At 42.0% G+C, this 20,508-nt stretch overlaps 1 protein-coding gene across 1 annotated transcript in view; it reads left to right on the top strand.

Annotated features, from left to right (window-relative positions):
* Nucleotides 1-20,382, top strand: part of pask (PAS domain containing serine/threonine kinase) — a 46,741-nt gene extending 26,359 nt beyond the window's left edge. The window contains exons 11-19 of the mRNA XM_067995618.1: nucleotides 2,192-3,549; nucleotides 5,383-5,555; nucleotides 6,482-6,649; nucleotides 7,935-8,060; nucleotides 8,676-8,810; nucleotides 12,329-12,528; nucleotides 13,699-13,832; nucleotides 15,183-15,326; nucleotides 17,922-20,382. Coding sequence (XP_067851719.1) covers nucleotides 2,192-3,549; nucleotides 5,383-5,555; nucleotides 6,482-6,649; nucleotides 7,935-8,060; nucleotides 8,676-8,810; nucleotides 12,329-12,528; nucleotides 13,699-13,832; nucleotides 15,183-15,326; nucleotides 17,922-18,160 — 2,677 coding nt within the window. The 3' untranslated portion in view covers nucleotides 18,161-20,382. The remainder of the gene's footprint in view (nucleotides 1-2,191; nucleotides 3,550-5,382; nucleotides 5,556-6,481; nucleotides 6,650-7,934; nucleotides 8,061-8,675; nucleotides 8,811-12,328; nucleotides 12,529-13,698; nucleotides 13,833-15,182; nucleotides 15,327-17,921) is intronic.
* The last annotated feature ends 126 nt before the right edge of the window (nucleotides 20,383-20,508 follow it).

Genomic DNA, 20,508 nt, shown 5'->3' with positions numbered 1-20,508 from the left:
GTGCAGCTCCAACAACACTCAAGAAGCTCGACACCATCCAGGACAAAGCACCCGCTTGATTGGCACCCCATCCACCACCCTAAACATTCACTCCATTCACCACCAGCGCACAGTGGCTGCAGTGTGTACCATCCACAGGATGCACTGCAGCAACTTACCAAGGCTTCTTCGACAGCACCTCCCAAACCCGCGACCTCTACCACCTAGTAGGACAAGAGCAGCAGGTACATGGGAACAACACCACCTGCACGTTCCCCTCCAAGTCACACACCATCCCGACTTGGAAATAAATCGCCGTTCCTTCATCGTCGCTGGGTCAAAATCCTGGAACTCCCTTCCTAACAGCACTGTGGGAGAACCTTCACCACACGGACTGCAGCGGTTCAAGAAGGCGGCTCACCATCACCTTCTCAAGGGCAATTAGGGATGGGCAATTAATGCTGGCCTTGCCAGTGACGCCCACATCCCATGAACACATTTTTTAAAAAATGGTTACATTTAGTGTTTAAAGTCCGTTTTGGGGGCAAGTTTTGGTACTTGTCAAGTTGAGGGATTTCAGTGCTACTTTTGGCACCCAGTGCTAACAACCATGGCATGGGCTGCTAGAGTAAAGCTCCTTCTACACTGCTCCCAAAAGATCCTTTAAATCCCAATCTTTTGAGCTTCTTATTGAAGTGACTAATCAAGCTCTGGGATGCACCTTCAGGATGTTTGACTATTTTATCTCTGTACATCTGTTTACTCAGGCCACATTTAAAATACTCTGTGCAATTTCAGGTCATGTACTTCTATAAATAAATAAACTCAAGCATTTAGAATGCTCAAAGAAGAGTGGCCAAGAATTGAAACTTGATGCTGTGAAAAGAATTACATTTGTTATTATTGGGAAAAATTGACCTATCACTTTCAAAGTGATGAGCTCTGATGTTGATGTATTTAGACATTCAAACTTGGTGATTATAGTTACAGAAAATCAGCGAGCATCAAGTAGACTGAAATGAGTAGTATTGTTTCCACACGGCAATAGATACACTGAATAGATTGTCAACGCAAGTAGTTATGGCTGTCAGTTAGCACTCTCTTACAAGAAAAAAGAACTGAAGAAAATAAGATTGAGATTGTAGGTTAGAAAAGTACGTCTAAATATAGCTGATCAAATACTAGACTCAACATATTGGTTCCTTTTTGCCAAGATTGGCTGTTAAGTTTACCATTTTTGTTGCCATTTAAAGCTCCTCTAGACCCATCTTTTTGTTTCTTTACCCGTCCCATTACCCCCCTCCTTGCCGTGCACCATCATCCCTTTTGTCATTTAATCACTCCTGCCCTCCACCCTATCACAAACCTTCCCTTTTTGTTCTTACCTCCCTTTCCTCCATTTCCACCCCCCCCCCCACCCCTACCCATTCCCCTGGCTCTGTACTTGCTTAAAAACTGTTTAATCTTCAACTTCTTCCAGTTCTGGTGAAAGGTCATCGACCTGAAATGTTAACTCTGTTTCTTTCTCCACAGATGCTGCTTGACTTGCTGAGTATTTCCAACATTTTCTGTTTTTATTTCAGATTTCCAGCATCTGCAGTATTTTGCTTTTGTTTGGCTGTTAGTTTTGTAGATCAGAATGTTAAACTGATTTCCTGGCATTTTGCAAGATTGACAGAGTCAGGGACAAATCTCAGAGCTTTATTTTCTTGAAAATTTTACTTGTGCTAGTCAGGAGATTAAATAAACGAAGTAGAGGTTACAATGTGGTAAATTATGCATGGACTGAATGGCTTTCTCCTGTCTATTTTGTTGTATTCACCTCAGCAGAGCGTTCTACACTGTACCATGGTGCTGCATCACCATTTTCTACACAAGCTTTATATTTGGCGTACTAAACAAGACCATTGTGTATGACTAGTTGTGTGCTGTGAGCGTGCATTCACTGGAATCTGGTCCGATACTGCCTAAACTCATTCCATGCAGCTGGCAGAGACTAAAGTTGCATCCCATCAGTTTGGCTTGGATTAATTCCCAGCTCCCAGAAATCAAAGGATTGTGTTTAACTCTCCCCACAACCCAATCTCTGGCATTGTGTTCCCATCATCTCACGCTAATGTGTGCCACAATTTAAAATGCTATAGTTTGGGTCTAGGGATAATGCAGGTGTCCTAGAAGCTGCACCCATTTATACTACACTTTGTCGTTTCAGGCCAGGGAGTGACAACACTAATGAACTGATTGCCCAGGCTGAGCAGCTTCACCCCGAGGGCTATAACAAAAATCTCTTGCTGCCTTTGGAAAGTGCCAGCACTCGAGATCTTCTCATGGTGCCATCCATTATGTCTACAGGGACAAAACAGGCAGATGGACATTTATCTCCGCTGGAAGAGGTCAATCCCGAGGAAAGCAAGGAACGATTGGTTCCAAAAGACTCGAAGGAGACACTGTACTCTGCTGGTGTATGTGGGTATTGTCCAATTTCAGTGGCATCAGCAGTAGTCTATCATTGCTGTGACAGGATGGGTACATTACCAGGTTCACCAACTCTAAACCCATTCTTGACCATCGTTGGTACCCCAACCTGTCTGCCCAGAGATGAAACGGGCTGTTCAAATAAGGATGATAACTTTATTTTCCAGAATCATAGCAATGTCTGTGATTCCCCAGGGACTCCTATCCTGGATGAAGTGTGGCCTGGAAATGGAACCTGTACCTACAGTGTCCATCTGGAAACTTCAGAAGGGAAACATAACAACGGAGATAAAATCATGCACCACAATTGTCTCCATGGTAAATACAATACAGTAGGTACAACTAATGAAGGGATCTTGTGGCAAAAAGATTTGTGCTCCCATGCACATAATCTGTCATCTGATGACCACAAAGAAAAAACAAGCATCTCCAACGGAAGCCAAATAGGAGTTTCTCCAGACAGGCTAAATGCTCAAGTAAAATTATCTGCAAGACAACGCACACAGAGTGACACACAGACTGGAAACCCACCTGAGGCTGATGTAAACCTGATGCTATGTGGCCTCAAAGAGCTGGAGCTCAGCAGTGACTCCGAGCTGGTTTCTATGGACCAGTCAGGCGCTTCTTGTGCTACCTCAGAACTCCTCAGGACTCCATCTCCCTATGTAATAGATTCAGACCTCGAATCAGAACCTGAGAAGAGTAGGTCGGGTTCCCCTTCCGCTGCTCTGGAAGATCCAATGAGCACCGGTACCTCCAGTTGCAGTGGCCAAAGTGGAAAATTAACCAGCCGATGCATGGGGGCTTCGGAACAGTTCCCCGACCACCCAGTGATGGCTGGTGTTTTGCCTGAAGGAACAGTTTACAGCCAGGCTCATCACTATAATAGTAAGATGATGAGTGCCAGTGAAATCCCAGTGTGGCACAGTCCTTGTCTGGAAATGATAGAAAGTAAGGATGAGCTGGAGGGACATGCAACATCAACACCAATAGCCCAGAGATACTTGAAAAGTGAGGTTTCTTTAAGGCCCAACTGTGAAATTAATGAAGGGAACTACACTGGAAACTGCTATCACAGGGATGGTTCCAGACTATGTAAGTCATTTGAATGGTATATAATCAAAGGTTTCAGTAAATACCTGAAATGTATATTAAAACTTTTAGTTCTTGCTCTAATATAAGATGTTATTGTCAGGTCCCAATGGTGAGGTGCGTAGGCACTAGGGACCTTCCACTGTCGAAGTCAAGCCTTGAAGCAGTCACGTGTTGGACTGTTCTGCTGATATTGGATGTTATGGAATTTTTATTCCCTCAAATGGGATATTTCTATCTGTATGAGAGGTTTGGTTGCAGATTTCAAAGTGTCATCATTACTTTTTAAAAAGAGATGGTCATGGTTTTTTTTCATACCTGGAATTTACAAGTAATTTCCAATCACCAACTAAAGTGAGTGACCTCAGGCTGTGTGTTAGTCTAATTAGGTTTTGTGGCATTAAAGGAACATTCCACTTTAAACAAGTTATGTACCATAACACTCCTGTCATTATAAAACCTGGTGTAAAGGTCATGTCATTATGAAACATGGTATATAGTGCTGCTATTATAAAACCGAGCTTCTTAAGGGTTATCACAAATCTGCTAATTATATGTGTATATAAAAATCTTATGTCTAGTCTGCATCCATCACTTGCATCTAATTGTCTCAAATATTGTTTTCATAAAACATTTGACAAATCACAACTGAACAGGTACAGCCTGCCAAACGACACCGTACAACAGGGAACAAAATTGATCAATCACTTGGTTCTAAAACTACCAATCCAGAATTAGCAGTCAGCAAGCAGCTACCAGAAGCAGAAAGCAAACCTGGTGCAGTTGGTCCTGATACTTTGAGGAGAAATTTTGGCCGCCATCTTTTTGATTGTTAGTCCGCTCAGGAGAGTCATAAAAACAAGTTTTCTAACATAAGAAAAAGATTTTTTAAAAATTAAATAATTTACAATATCAGCAGATGTTTTCATTAAGTTTTTTGTTGGTAGGACTGTCCGTTTGTTAGAAGCTTGGCTCTTGAGTTTTCCTGCTTCTTCAGGTCTCTGAGTGAAGTGGATAAAGCCAAGTAGCAGATTCCCAGCATGCACTTTTGCTGATCACGCTGCATGTCACACAAGTGGATTTAATAAGCTAGGGCTTCTTCACCTCCGACCTCTCTGAGGAGCCTTTGCAGATGTATATAAGAAACTTAATGGGATGAATAAAGTAAATCTGAAGCGGCACTTTCGGATACATCGGGGTGGTAGGACAAGAGAGCACGGTCAGTTCTGTGAGGGGCAAATTTAAGACCGATTTCTTTACACGGAGGATGATCAGTTGAAATCGATTGCCAGGTACACTGGGTTTGCTTGAGAAACATGTGGATGCTGTAATGGGAAATGGTACGGAAGGATAGGATCAAGTGGACTGAAAGCCCTGCTTTAGCCAAACCTACCTTGGGAGTTATTTTTCATTACTTTGTGAGTAGGACATGCTGAGCTGTAGGGACTTGTCCTCTTGTTCCAGGGATATATTTCTACTTATTTGACATAGATTGATCAGCATGTTTCACACATCTTGGAAGAATAATGAGTTGATAAATTTTGTATTTACTATTTGAAGCCCCGGTCACATTAACATCCAACAAATAACACCCAGAGTTGAAAACGAAAGCACTATGCTCTCAGCTCTGGGATCTGGATTTGAATCCTGACCTGGTTGATGGGCTGGAAATCCATCTCTACGGCTATCAATGTTAAACATGGTGGACATGTGTTTGTGATCGATAGGAGAATGAAGGAATGTGGATTAAGATACTCTTGTGTGATCTGCTTAGGGTCTGTTCTTTTTGTCTTATTTATGCTATGGAAATGTACAGTCTGTATCTTTTTGTCCCAGGTATTGTGTTTCAGGTCAAATGTCTGCATTTGCAAGATGGAGGAAAGTTGTATTGTGTGTGGGTAGTGCGGGATCATATTCAGAGTCGGAGAGAGGCTGCGCTGAAGACTCTTTTAATGTCCACCTTGAACAGCACCTCCATGTCCGCAGAGCACTCTATCAGTCTGGGAGAGGTCAGTCGAGTTAGCAATGCTGAAATATTAATTTGTTACTTAATTATTGTATTCTAGATTTAGCTGCATCATTTTTGTCCCAGAAAATTAAGTTATCTCCTGGTAAATGGAACTTATGGAGGAATTGGTGAGATAAATACTTCAAAGCTGGCTATATCAGTTGTACGAATCTGAGGAACGCCTAGATAAACAGAGAGAATGTGAATTGAGTAATTGTTCTGTCATGTCGCATGAGAAAAATAATCCAGAAGCTGTACTTTTTCATAGCCTGCCCTAGTAGACAGTACATGACCCAGGGCTGGCGATTACCCTAATTGGAGTGAACTACATATTTTTATTTATGTAGGCTCAGTCTACATCTTCAGTACGTGGAATTTCAAAACAAATCTGTGTTTATACAAACTAAAATGATTCCTATATTTGCTTACAATTTAAAGCACAGTGAAGCATCAGCATGGCCAATACTGCAGAGCAATGTTCACTTATATACAGCACCGAAAGTCCATCAGAGAGTTGAGCCCTCTCCATCGTAAATGTAGAGAAGTCTTGGGAATAAGCAGAGCCCGGAGTACTGACCCAGAGAAATGCAAATTCATTAGTTCATTAAAACAACAATTTCCTGTGTAATGACAAGTCACTCGGGTATTGAACATCAAAATCTTCCAATTTATATTTCCTTTTGTACTGCACATCTGCAATGACAAGGTTAGCAGATGAAATAGGCGCTGTACAGAAAAACAGTTATTTGAGACCCGATGAGCTGAAGTTCGGGGACTTGCATCTCAAACTAAAAACCACAGCCTTAAGATGGAAAGTTAATGCTTTCTGTTCCTTTTCAAATCATGGGTACTATTTAGATTTGAAAATTTGCTCTAATAAGGTTTATGGCATGGCGTGTCTGACGTGTGAGTTACCGTTCATTTTAGGTTATAATGGAGACTGCTAGGTCGAATGGTTTGAAGTGTTCGGAAGATCTGGAGGCAGTGAAAGCTTGTGAAGGAGAATACTCAGAGTATTACAGCACGCTCAGCCCACTGGGGAAGGGGGCTTTCGGCTTTGTGTGGACAGCCAGTCAAAAACTCAGCAATAAAGAGGTATATACGGAGCTTTATTTCTGACTCAACTCAAGTAGCTCGTTTGTTTTAGGATATCGTTTGTTGTTTTTCACACACACAAGAAATTATACATCAGAGCATGATAACTATGGGCTATTGTAAACGTAAATTTAAACATCAGTGAATCAACTGGAGAGTCCAAGATGATTTTTACTATTGGGGCACACGCTCACCACATTTATTTTTACATTAGTTCGATTAGATTGTTTGTAAGCTATTCATAATATGGACAGCCAGTAAACTTGAGAACTGCATTGTTGCTGGTTATTCAATAGTGAGCATCTTATGGTTGAAAATACTTAGCAAGAAAGGTATACAGACTAGTGATCTTGTGGATTAAATACCCATTCACATTCACAAACTGTGTTGGTGGCTCAACTAGTTAAGGTGGTGAGTAACTGCACCTTACAGACTAAAGGTTCCAGGTTTGATTCCCGAGTGTGTGCTGAGTTAGTGGATCTCTGCTATGGTGATGGCATTTCAATTCACTTCGGTATTCTTGGGTTAGGGAGGGGGAAATCTGACTCAAATTGCCACTTCTGATTGCTATCCATTGAAAGTGTATGTGGACACTGGGTGAGGACAAGGTTGAGGTTTAATGTTATGCCCCCTACAGTTAAATAGCCTGTCAACACTTTTGGGCATGAGGCATCAAATGGGCTATCCCATTAAGTGATCAACGCCTTCAACAACAACAACAACTTGCATTTATATAACACCTTTTAATGTAATAAAACGACCCAAGGCGCTTTACAGAAGTGTTATCAAGAAAAATTTGACACCGAGCCACATAAGGAGATATTAGGACAGGTGATCAAAAGCTTGGTCAAAGATGTAGGTTTTAAGGAGTGTCTCAAAGGAGGAGAGGTAGAGAGGCGGAGAGGTTTAGGGAGGGAATCCCAGAGTTTAGGGTCTAGGCAGCTGAAGGCACGGCCGCCAGTGGTGGAGAGTTTAAAATCAGGGATGCGTAAGAGGCAAGAAGGGCAGAAAAACTGTCAGAAAAGGGGGAGGGAGGAAAATTTTGTTAAAGGCCATTCGTGTTGTATGCCTCGTTTGACTTTGGCTGCTAGAAGATGTATGAGAGCAATCAGTTGGCTTGTTTTCCCAATCTCCCCATACCATCATTCTCATTGGGAGGTGCTCCAGAACTTGCCACATGGGCATTTGCTAGTTGCCAACAATGGCTGCTAATGATAGTATGAAAAATATTTAGCTATCATGGTTACACAGTTTATCCATTTTTTTTTTTGTGTTGTGTCTCCAGGTTGTGGTGAAATTTATTAGGAAGGACAAGATTGTGGAGGACTGCTGGGTGGATGATGTGGACCTAGGTAGAGTAAGCCAGGAGATCGCAATCCTTGCCAGACTCAACCATCCCAACATAATCAAGGTCAGTCACATTTTTTCCTGTTTATCCCCTTTTTATATTTCATTTCTCTGTTCCATTTGGTCTTCCTGCACAAGTTTCTGCTGTTGATCCACAATATGCTCATGCCAACGAATTAGGTAAATCCAAACAGGGTGTGGGGTCCTTTCTGGTGATAGATACTGATGATGTTGCCTTCCTATTCACTTCCTCCCCTGTGAAAGCAGGAGATAATCTATTTCAGTTTCTCTGTGACTGCATGCTGCTGCTTGTGATATGAATGCATTGCATTATGGACGTGCAAAAAGTTCATTAGCTGTGCGCATTCCCTTCCTGTGACTGAACTACCATGCACTGATATTTACCACTCTGAGCTGAGCTCTTTTGCGTCACCTGAACGTAGGCCACAGTGGGCAAACTGGTTTGTGAAATTGATGACAGGGCTGGCCTTCATTGAGTGGTTCCATTTTGTATTAAGGCAGCCATTTTAGAATTGGGCAGAAGACAGTTGAGCTGAAACCCCATAGTTTTTTGTTCTCATAGTGATGGTTCTTTCATTTTCTTCTTGTATTGTTCCTTACTGGAACTACTGAAAGAGAGCTACAAATTCTAACAGGAGATGCTTTATAATCCTTGCAGGTACTTGATGTGTTTGAGAACCTGGATTTCTTTCAGCTTGTAATGGAGAAACACGGAGCTGGACTGGACCTCTTTGAGTTCATTGACCAACAGCCAGACCTGGATGAACCATTAGCCAGTTTCATATTCAGACAGGTAAAGGGAACAAAATGACAACAACTTGATCAACTAGAGTTTTTTTAAGGATGTATGTTAATTTTGAAGAAATATGAACAAAGCCATCCATGCTACATTAATACAGAGGCCACCATTTCTGGTTTTGTGCCATTAAAGATCCAAAACATTTTAATTCTAAATTTACATATTGTACATACAGGATTTATTCAGATGCTATTGCTGTATTTTATGCAACAAAAAATAATGTTTGATGTTTATGAAGTGATGAGTTGAATAACTGGAGGTGACACTAGGCACTGGGTTACCAATCTGATGAGTGGCTTAGACCGAGATATTAAGCTGCAGCATTAAAGTAACCATCAGCCAGCAGGAAGTGCTGAAGGAAATACTTGTTTTCTATTAAGGGCATTTTGGAGGTGGTGTGATGTGAATGAAAGAGTAACAAATGGAGATAGCAATATTTTTTTTAAAAATTCGTTCATGGGATGTGGGCGTCATTGGCGAGGCTGGTATTTATTGCCCATCCCTAATTGCCCTTGAGAAGATGGTGGTGAGCCGCTGCAGTCCGTGTGGTGAAGGTTCTCCCACAGTGCTGTTAGGAAGGGAGTTCCAGGATTTCGACCCAGCGACGATGAAGGAACGGCGATATATTTCCAAGTCGGGATGGTGTGTGACTTGGAGGGGAACGTGCAAGTGGAAGGATAATGGATAATTGGTGAAAGGATAACGGGGGGGATTGTGATACAGTTGAAAGGGTTATAAAAGGGGAGGAGTGATGTGATTTAAAGGGTAACGTTTATGAAACAGTAATGTAGGGTGATAGCGTTGTTTGTCAAAGAGGGACAGTATAGCTGTTGAAGGGGATAGTCATATAGTTGAAAGGGTAACCAAGGAGGATAATATGTGAGTGAAAGAACAACAACTTTATATAGTGCTTTTTAAAGATTTAAAAAAAACTGTACCCAGGTGCTTCATGGAGAAGGGTGGAAGCTGAACTGGAGAGATTTGAACAAGAGGTTATGGGAGAGATGGGCTTATTCAAGGAATTTAGAGAGGAACGGCATGTTGGAAATGGGAGGGTAGAAGGGTCAAGGATGGGTTTTTTGAGGAAGGGGTGATAACAGTTGTTTTCAAGAGGAGAAGGATGGACCTTGTGGAGCAGGAACTATTGACCATACCAGTTAGCACAGCGCATGAAGGGAAATCGGGTGGTCAGAAGTTGAATGGGAAGGGGATTGAGGTTGCAGGAGGTACATTTTAGAAATGAGATGAACTTGGAGAGGGTATGGGGAAGGGGTTAGAGTGAGTGAGAAACTGGGAGGGCTGTCAACAGTGGAGGGGTCATGTAGTGGAGGGCCAGAGGCTTAGGGATTTGGGAATTTGAGAACGAAGTTGTAAAGATTTTTTTTATTCGTTCATGGGATGTGGGCGTCGCTGGCAAGGCCAGCATTTATTGCCCATCCCTAATTGCACTTGAGAAGGTGGTGGTGATCCTGGGGTGGAGTTTTTTTTCCGTGGGCAGATGGAGAATGTCATGGAATTATTGGGAATGGAGGGAATTGGGTGGTGTGAGAGAGACACGGAAGTGGTCAGTGATACCCTTAGTTGAATGTAAGACCACAGGTGCCGAAAAGCCATGCAAGGTGGCAAGATCGATGGACCTTGGATGGCCAAGGATATGGGTGGGGATGTTGCTCTGAAGGGTGAGATTGAGGGAGGATAGGGGGTATTGCATTCAGAGGAGGGGGGAATTGAAGTGAAGATTGAAATTGCTGCAGATGAATTGTTGCTCGGAGCAGGGATATTAAATGTCAAAAGAAAGCTTTAAAAAAATAACAAATGGAGATTATGCTGAAAGTGTAACAGGTGTAGGTGAAATGCATGAAAGGATACTAAAGGGAGATAGTGGTGGTTGTGAAAAGGTATCATTGGGCTATGGTGATCTAGGTGAAAGGGTATTGTAGGCAATAGTGATGTAGGTGAAAGGGTATCGTAGGGCAATAGTGATGAGTGAAGAGGTTACAAAAGGGAGAAATGATGTGGGTGAAGGGCAATAAAGGAGGCTACTGTCTTAGATGCTGTAATAATAGCATAATATATCTGGTTATATTGCTTTTTCTCCTAAAACAATACAATATATATTAGGATTGTCAAGCAATTAAAAAAGTTAATCTTGTGATTAAAAATTTTAATCTCAGTTAATCTTGGTTTTAATTGCATATTAAATTAATACAATTACTGCATCCATCCTTTAAGTTTTATACACATTTTTAAAGGTCGTAAAAGAAACCCTTTAAATTAATGCACTATTAATACAAGCTGTTAGTAAATGAAGAAAAGATTGCATTTTAATGATGAAAACTAAAAACCAAGCTCCCTTAAATTGTGATGTGGAGATGCCAGTGATGGACTAGGGTGGACAAATGTAAGGAATCTTACAACACCAGGTTATAGTCCAACAGTTTTATTTGAAAATCACAAGCTTTCGGAGCTTACCTCCTTCGTCAGGTGAGTGAGGGGTTTTTAGAACCCCTCACTCACCTGACGAAGGAGGTAAACTCCGAAAGCTTGTGATTTTCAAATAAAACTGTTGGACTATAACCTGGTGTTGTAAGATTCCTTACCCTTAAATTGTAGCAGAGCCTTGGCTTGACACACTGAGCTGAGCCACTGTGTAAACTGTGTTAAACCCCTGCTACTTGCTGTTGCATCACAAGTCAGCAAGTTTAAATTTTAAAAAAATGTAAACCTTAATCTTTACATTCTCAAGCTGCGTAACTCGCACACCATGGGTTTGAGCCACCCTGGGAATATGTTCACTGAATAGAGTATTAAAGTTCTGCAAACATTACCTGTCCCAGATCTATGTTCCAATTTTCCCGTCTGTGTTTCCTACGTTTTGTCTTTTTGCTTGTTATTGGGCGCCTCGGGGCCAAGATGGCTCCCTCTGAGTGGAGAAAAGAGTACATGTTTATTTGACAGCGCCACCAGGAGAAGAAGAAGTCACAGTTCAGCAGGCTAAAGCTCTGGGCTGTGGGTAAGCAAACACTTGCTCATACCTAGGTACTGTCCTCGTAACTTCCACGATTAACACGCGTTAAAAATATTAATCTCTTAAAGAAATCAGCACATTAATCGCAGACGTTAACTGCAATTAATTGACAACCCTAATATATATATGATAGATTTCCAATTTAAGTCCTTGTTTTTACATTAATAATATGTTCAGACATCTTATAGAATTGCAGACACCAAGATTGAGAAGCGCAATTATTTGCGGTTGTATCATATAGTTTCAAAGTCCCTGCCACTGCTGTCTCTACAATTCATGTCCAATTCTTTCGTTCGTTCTTTCGTTCGTTCTTTCGTTCTTTCTTTCGTTCTTTCGTTCTTGCTCTCTCTCCCCTAAAATCTTGGTTCCCCATTGGGTACCCTCTTGTATTCCCTAGGTCTTTTATCTCTCCTAAATCTTGCTTACCATTGCCTTTACACTTTGCCAGTACGTACTGAGGTGGATGGGTCTATGTGTATTGCAGATTGTAGCTGCAGTAGATTACCTGTGCAGTAAGAACATTCTACACCGGGACATCAAAGATGAAAACGTGATTATCGACGAGGATTTCACTGTTAAACTTATTGACTTTGGCTCAGCTGTGACCTTGGAGCCTGGGAAAGTTTTCCATACCTTTTATGGAACGATTGAATACTGCTCCCCAGAGGTGCTGATGGGACATCCGTGAGTATTTATCGGGAAAATGGATCAAGGGCAGATGCTGAACATTTGTTTTATTTGACACAAGGTCTTTTTTTGGTTTTGGCCACATTTCCCATTTCCCATCTCCCACCTACCAAGCTGTCCTTGCTGCAGAAAGGATCTGGCCTGTGAAATGCTCTACTGTTGCCAGTAATGCCACTCCGCTCTCACTTCAGCCCTTATTAGGCACCCTTATTGTGCAAGCCTTATAATCCTGCTCTTCCCCCTGTAGCTTTTCTGATCCCACACATTGTGTGGCCTCTGAAATCTGGTTTACATTATATTATATATTAAATGCACAAGTTTATTATAGTCTTTATATAAAATTTCCTCTTAGCCAGACTTGCTCCCAAATCTCGGCCATTGTCACTGTAACAAAATGATTGAGAGTATTTTGGGGTAACTGACGAACTCCAATTTATAAATTTTTCCTTTTACTGTGAGGAAATGCTAGCAGCCACCAAACAAAATAAACTGGAGCCCATAGCTCCATGGTAGTCCGCACTCCACAGACACCCAAAACAAACAGACTTCATAGTGATTTGTCCCACCTAACTCTTCTTCCTTTTGATTGAACCTGCCCCTGAAATATAACACGAGTAAGTGAAGGTAAACATGATGCACTTGTGGAATCACTCGTGTTAACCAGTTTTGTTCCATCTTTGTGTCAAGCTAAGTTCCTTGTGGTGCAAAAAGTTGTTTGCTTATGGTATAAATATATAAGTCACAGAGGACTGAAGAGGGAAGTAAGCGTATGGGGGGGGGGGGGGAAAGATTTCCTCCTTTATATGCAACAAAATAAACTGTTTATAAAATCTTCATGTATATTTGCACTGTTATGTATATGTGAAAGTAGATTCTTGTAAAGTATAGTGAATGTATACTTTTGAGTTTCAATAAAATGTATGTGGGAGGGAGCATGTTTTCATTTCCTTACACATAGCACACAGTAAATGTTGCCTCATGTCATGCAGCATTTTTTTAGTGGTTGATGGTGATTACTGCTCCATGCAGTGTAATATTATGCATTGGTATGCTGGAGGTTTTTCTGATGGTCTGTGTCCAACATTAGTGGTCTTTGACGTTGAAGCAGTGGAATTTTTGCTCCCTTATAAATGTGTCTCACGTTCTACCTTTTCTATCTGTGTCCAGGTACTCTGGGCCTGAGCTGGAGATCTGGTCTCTAGGAGTGACCTTGTATACCCTGGTCTTTGCAGAGAATCCATTCAGTGATGTGGAAGAGACGGTGGCAGCTGTACTAAAACCACCTTTCCAAGTGTCCAATGGTAAGATATATTCTCAATCTTTTACATTTGAAATAGTGAATAGCACAAGCACCCCTTTTCCAAAAAAAGGCAAACAATCCTTTGTTGTGCTAAATAAACTCTTTATAAATCACTGGAGAGTGGGACTAATCGGATAGCTCTTTCAAAGCAATGGCCTCCTTCTGTGCAGTATGATTCTGTGTTTCAATCATTACACAACGTATTCAGTATCGACACAGGATGTTATGCCTCAAACCTAGTAGTAAAGTTCAAAAATAAAAATAGAAAAGGCTGGAAACATTCAGCAGGTCAGGCAACATCTGCACAGAGTGTTTTCCAGCAATTCCTATTTTTATTTCCGATCTGCAGTATTTTGCTTTTGTCTTAATGAAAGTTCAAATACTGTTTTTCTAATGCATGGAAGTCGTGTGACTATCAATTCTGCCTCTAATGCCGTGCAGGAGCCAACCACTTGAACAAGGGAATGGTAAGGAATTATTTTATTGAACACTAACAAAAATAATTGTCTCTTCCTATAAATTTCACTCTTATCTCCCCATTGTATTTGTTTTTCCCACACTCCTGTTTGTGTTGCACTCTTTCTTTCTCTTGCTCTTTTTCCATTATTCTAGCTATGCCCACTACCATTGCCTTTGAGTACTGCAAAGGCTGGGATTACTCTTTGGGAGTAGCTGGGATAGCTTTTTCAAAGAGCAGGAGCAGGCAAGACTGGCTGAATGACCTCCTTCTGTGCTGTTACATATGATGGTACTCACCTAGCAGTTTCTATTGATTGTGTTGTGTGTGATAATGAAGTCTTGGGAATAGCACTTGCTGCTCGTCACATTTTGTTGATAACTTCCCCCCCCCCCCCCCACCCCCCATCCAATCATTCACGATCAGCAGTCTACCTAAAGCAAGTTCTTGCTCAATTATCCCTTCTCCAAGACATTCTCTCTTCAATTCTCCTTACAGTCTCCCATTCTTCAAGTGGTCCAGAAGCATCCTTCTTTTCCTCTCTCTTGGTCTTTTTCCTTCCATTTGTTCTTCTACACCTCTTTCAACATCCTATCCCCTGTCAGCACATCCCCAATCGTCATAAAACAGCATATCCTCCGACTCACTATAAGCAACACCATGGGAGATCTGTTAATTTATTATATAATAGAAATATATATTACAGACAGGTGAGCAATGGGTCATCGGAGTATAGAAATACTTTCTCTGAGCAACACCACAGGAGGTCAACCAGCATATAATAAAGAATAGCGAATGTGAACAGGAACAAGTGCAATGTTCTTAATCATTTATGTAAATGCCCAGGTTTTGAGGACAGCTAATCTGAACTCTTGTCCTGTACCTTTTCTGTAGGATTTATGAAGCTAGTGTCCTGGATGCTGCAGCCTGATCCTCACCTCCGTTTGACTCTGGAGGAACTAATGAAGAACCCATGGGTGACGCAGCCAGTCAACCTGGCTCTCTACACCTGGGAGGAAATATACTCCACCAAAGAAAGTGAGTGTGAGACTTCAGATCTTTATGTATAGCTGGGAATTGGGCAATCCCCCATCCACCTCAGCAAGGCTGGATTTTTGTGGTTTAAGGGTGCAAGTTTAAAAGGATTTTAGGTCACGTTTAGTTCCAAGATAAGATCATGAAGAAGAGCATTCAGCTCATTTGATTTTATCCATCCACAATATTAACAGTATCTTCCAGCTGTCTCAATCACCCTTCCTGACAACCCATTCCAGCAATGGGGGATCACCCTCTATGTAAAGCATTTAATTCTTGCAACAAGCTACCTTATACCATATTACTTCCTTTAGTAGATTGCTATATTTTATCTGGTTGTCTGGAAAGGAGGAACGAATTCCCAATGGGGGATCCTGCACTTCTAACAATATATATTAGAGTTATTAGCCAGTGCTTTATAGGAATCCATTTAGAATGAAAAATATCCTTCAGGTCAGTTTGAACTGAGATGCTGGCCATTCAGGCATCACAGCCACTTGTAATCTGTTTTGTACAGGCAAATTCCCTGATTCAAAATTAGGATCTTCATTAAGCTCCTCCCCCAGTAAGAAACAAACTACTTAGTCAAACCAAGTTTGGAATAATGATAACTGCACTTTGAGGAACTGAAGTGGACGAGTGGAAGTATTTTCCCTGTTTTTTTAATCAAGTTGTAGACAGGACAGGTACATACAGTATAAACTATTGGTCTTGGAAAATCCACTTCAATTTTGGAGTTTCAGACTTGATGGGGGGGGGGGGGGCAACAGTACCACACAGAGGTGGCAAATCAGTTGGTTTCTCTTGGTCACACTGTTGTGGAGGGGAAAGGGTTGAACTGGAAGAAAAGTTATTTCCAGGCTACTCTTGCACTTTCCTGGCAGCCAGGTGAGAACAGAACTGGTGAGGATCTGGGGGAAGTTTGCTGCACTTTGACCAGGACCAATACAGAGCCATTCATCACACCATGCAAACCCAAACTTGGGCACTTAGACTTTCTTGTAAGTTTCTGAAAAATGTTTCTCATTTTTTCTATGTGGGATAGTATTCTGCAGATAACAGTTCTCTGGTACCTCACTTCAGTGGCTGTTCAAACAGCAAATGTTAGCCGGCTATTTTACCATGAAGGGCATCACAGCCGAGCCTGATCCTTTGCTTGTACAATGTCCACGCTTTCTAAGCAAGAATCTCTGCAGCAGGGAAGCAGCAATAAAAATCCAGTCTGATTTTTCTCTTGTCTCTTTCCCCGCCAACATCCCCAACATGCCCAGGAGTATTGAGGCTAATTGAACCCCTATTGCTCTGTGTGGCTCAGGATCACACCATGTCGTCCTTTTAATTGTTAAGAAATCAGGGAATCCATTGTTTATTACAAGTTATTCCTTGTAAGGTTTCTATGCACCACAGATTATTGCTGACCCAAAATCCTGGGCATAGCTGGTGGGGAAAGTGGGGAAAATCGATTGGTGCAGCAAAAGATGCTTTTCTGAGTTTTAGGTTAAAGCACCTTGGGGAAGAGGAGAGTGATGTTCACTCTATATCCTGTCCTGAACTGTGCATGATCTAGGAGTGCTTGAATACCAACTGTTACAAACCTGGGTCTTGCCTTAGATATTCTTTTGGGTGCAGTGCTCCTAGTCACTCCTGTAAGCAGAATCAGCATCTTGCATTTAGGGGTGTGCCAGAACATCTTAATGTAGAACTAGGGTTGTAAGATTAGTACACTTTTGTGACCTGAATTGGATATTTGTGTCTTTTGCTGGTGCCTTTCCAATCTTTTCAAAGGCAGTCCTAGAAACTGCTTGGTTAAACCATCCAAATATAAATTGTAAAGCTGCTTTATTTCACAGCAGGTGAACAGACAGAGCAATAGTTATGATCAGACTCACCTTAATTCAAGTAAAAATACAAAATATTGAACAAACTATCAGTGCATATCAGTGAGTTATCTTACTTAACTTAAACAAAATAACTCTTAACTACCCTCCTGTGTTCTCCTTCTGAGCCTGGCTAAAGCTTGTTCTTGCAGTTTTCGGTTTAAAGACTCGACTGACTTTGCAGACTTTGATGGACCTGACCGACTGCTTGTATCTCCATCTCTAATTTGATGTGCCAGTGTTCAGATGCGGAAGTGTTCCTGGGCAAGTGCCCAGGAACAAGTCTTCCCAACACAATGGGTGTGAGGTGCTTGTTGATTGCTGATACAAGCTGACAAATTGCTTGTTATTACTGTCTGTGAAGAATCAACATCAAAGCTTTGCTCATTAGCATGTCTTTTTTAACTTGTGTGAATATACCTTGCTCTAAAAAACTATTTAAATACTCTTTTTTTTTCTCATTCTTTCAATGGGAAAATGGTTAAACATCTCAATGTGGCACCGACACTAGGTGATAAAGTGAAAAAGGTTGTTCCATTCTACAGCACTGACATCCCTAACCTTGAAAAGCACAAGGAAGTCACTCGAGTATCTCCTGGAGGAACCCAGCTCATTTATATGCTTTCAGTATGCAATTGCAATAACACCACACCTGCAGGGAAGGAAGGTAGACAGCATGCTCATTAATAACCAAGTCACCATTGCTACCTTTTGTAAACAGGGCCTTCTAGAAGCTGTTCTGCTATGGCTGGAGAGGACCGCAGGGGATTCATTCCTTCTCTGAAATTCGCGGACAGTGAGAATGAAGTGTGTGAGGATCGCTGTGCGGATCTCGTCGAGGACGAACATGGATGTTGTGAGCTGTATGGGAATGATGAGGAGAAGACAGGTCCTGAAACTTTGCCATCTTCTGCAGAGCTCCAGTCTGACCTCCTGGAATACCTGCTTAGCCAGGTCTGAGGCGGACATTCTTGTACTGAAAACCAGGATACAGGGTAGCTGCAGTCGTACTTGTTTTAACTTATTGTACTTTTTCATTTGTGCACTCCTGTGAGATGAGTAACAAGCTGTGGGAATCAGTGGGATCTGCTGAACTCCTGTGACATGCAGTGGGATGTGCTGTGCTGTCACTACACTAATCTCTTTTAACCCTTTCAATCTGAAGGCAGCAATTCTTGCCTAGGTATGACTCCTGAGGCAACTACAGCCCACCCGTAGCCCAAAGCCATTCTTCATCTGTGAGCCTAGACAGGAAGTGCCAGCAAGTAAAATGACCACAGTGGTCTCTAGAATCGAGTCAAATCCTATTCCCAGACATGCCCTTTGAATGAACAGCAATTGAGAACTCTCTCCAGCTCTGTGATGCTGAGGCAGTGATAGGGCCACCACCATCTCCCCAGCTGAAACTTCTTCATTCAGCACAGGCTAGGCAGCGCAAGTCCCTGCTAAATACAGATTAGTTTTCAAAATGCAACAGGTAGTAAAGATGGAGGCTTGCTCCTCTGAACCTCCTCTCGTGATGTGAAGCGGACATAGGTCTGTGAACATTGAGTAGTGTTATTGACATGGACTTTTATTGAGTCAATTGTGTGGTCAGACACAACACTAGTTCTGGTATTTGATCTGTAATATGGCCAAAGGTTAATGGGAAACAACATGGATGGTGAGTGCAGCGTTATCCCCACTGCAAGTAACAGTTCCCAGCTTGGCTCTGCCTTTGTTAGCAGCTATTAGGTAACAGCGTACAGCTATCCTGTCAGAATGAATCAGTTTGGCTGAGAATGTCTTCCCTTTGAACTGTTGTGCTATGAACATATTGCATATTACCATAGACTAGCAAAAGGTCGTCTGAGGGTTATTTTAAGAGGCTGGTTAAAGTCAGGCGATATGATAGTGTGGCTGTAGATTTCAGGGTCCCTGGATTGAATGCCCCTCTTACCAACAAAGGCCCCTTTACTCATGCTGATTTATTCCAGAAATCATGCCAGGGTACCTGCTTATAAATATTTAAAGTAATTAGGACTTGTGTTATCATACAATGCGAGTGGCTGGGGCATGCAGTATTTGCCCCGAGAGGCCACGGAGTCAATACGAGGAACGGAGAGGCCGCTACTGGAAATGAGTGGAGCTCTGCACCTGGGAGGAAAGCTGCCTCTCTGAATGCATGGGGTTCACCCTGAGAAGGTGGCCACTGCTTGGAATATGCAGAGCTCCACCCTTGGGTGGGAGAATGCTGCTCGCAATATGCAGAGCTCCATGTTTCGGCGAGAGAATGCCCCTCGGATTGTGTAGAGCTCACCCCAGCAGAGAGGCCTGCCTGCCTGTCCTGTAAAACTGCACAGAGATCACTCTCCTCAGGAGGAGACAGCACTCAACGTCCACTGCGGCAGCTGAAGCTCAGAATATTCTACCCAAGAGGCTGTTGCCCAGTGAGACTGCAGTCTCTGGATGACCACACCACAGGCTGAGCACACACTCTAAAGTTTACTCATTACCATGAGCAGAGGCTCAGTGGTTTATTAACAGTTCTGTGATAATTAGTACTTCACAGGAAGGCAAGCTGCTATCCTCATAACATTTTGATTCACTCCCCTCTTCCCCACCCAAAGTAAGGCTATACCGTACCACCCTTTAGCGTCATGAGAATTTTAATATTGCAAATCTTGGTTGAAAAAAAACCATGAAGTTTTTCCTTCCAATTTACTGTTTAATTAGGGATCTAATGTTTAACCAATTGTAGCAGATGAACTCTCTCTGTCATGGAAACGGTCACATGCACTATTGTGATTGAGGAGCTGAGGTGGAGCCAGAGTTCGCTGAAGTCATTCTTGGTACCTTATACTTCCTGAGCACAACCCGACAGAGACCAGTGTCAATCCCAAAAGTAAAAATGCATGTTTTCAGCATACTCATAGAACCCAACTGTAAAACAATGTTATCTAAACGTATCGCTTTGTGATTACTAAAGTGCTGCACAGTTCTGTTTAATTCTCATTTCATAGTGTGTGACCTAGTAGAAAACAGAAGGCACTTGTTCAAGGTCTCCAGCTACTTGAGGGCCAGCGCTTCCTGTTGAGTAATTCTCGAGCTGATCCCAGTAAATTTCTCCAACTGTGGCTCGGATTCCTTGATAATAAGTTGTAACTTTTAATGTTAAAATAAACAGAAGATTGTGGTCCAAATATATAGTGATGGGAGCAATTGCCTCTCTTCATTAGAAGGGTGCAATCCTAGGGCAATGTGACCAATGAGAGCCGACATAATTTCTTCCCAGAACAAGAGACAATAGTAAAGTTGACACCAAAGCA

Source organism: Heptranchias perlo, chromosome 13 (assembly GCF_035084215.1).
Source record: "Heptranchias perlo isolate sHepPer1 chromosome 13, sHepPer1.hap1, whole genome shotgun sequence".
Classification (NCBI taxonomy): domain Eukaryota; kingdom Metazoa; phylum Chordata; class Chondrichthyes; order Hexanchiformes; family Hexanchidae; genus Heptranchias; species Heptranchias perlo.
The sequence above is the reverse complement of the archived record's forward strand: the minus strand, read 5'-3'. Positions and strand labels throughout refer to the sequence as shown.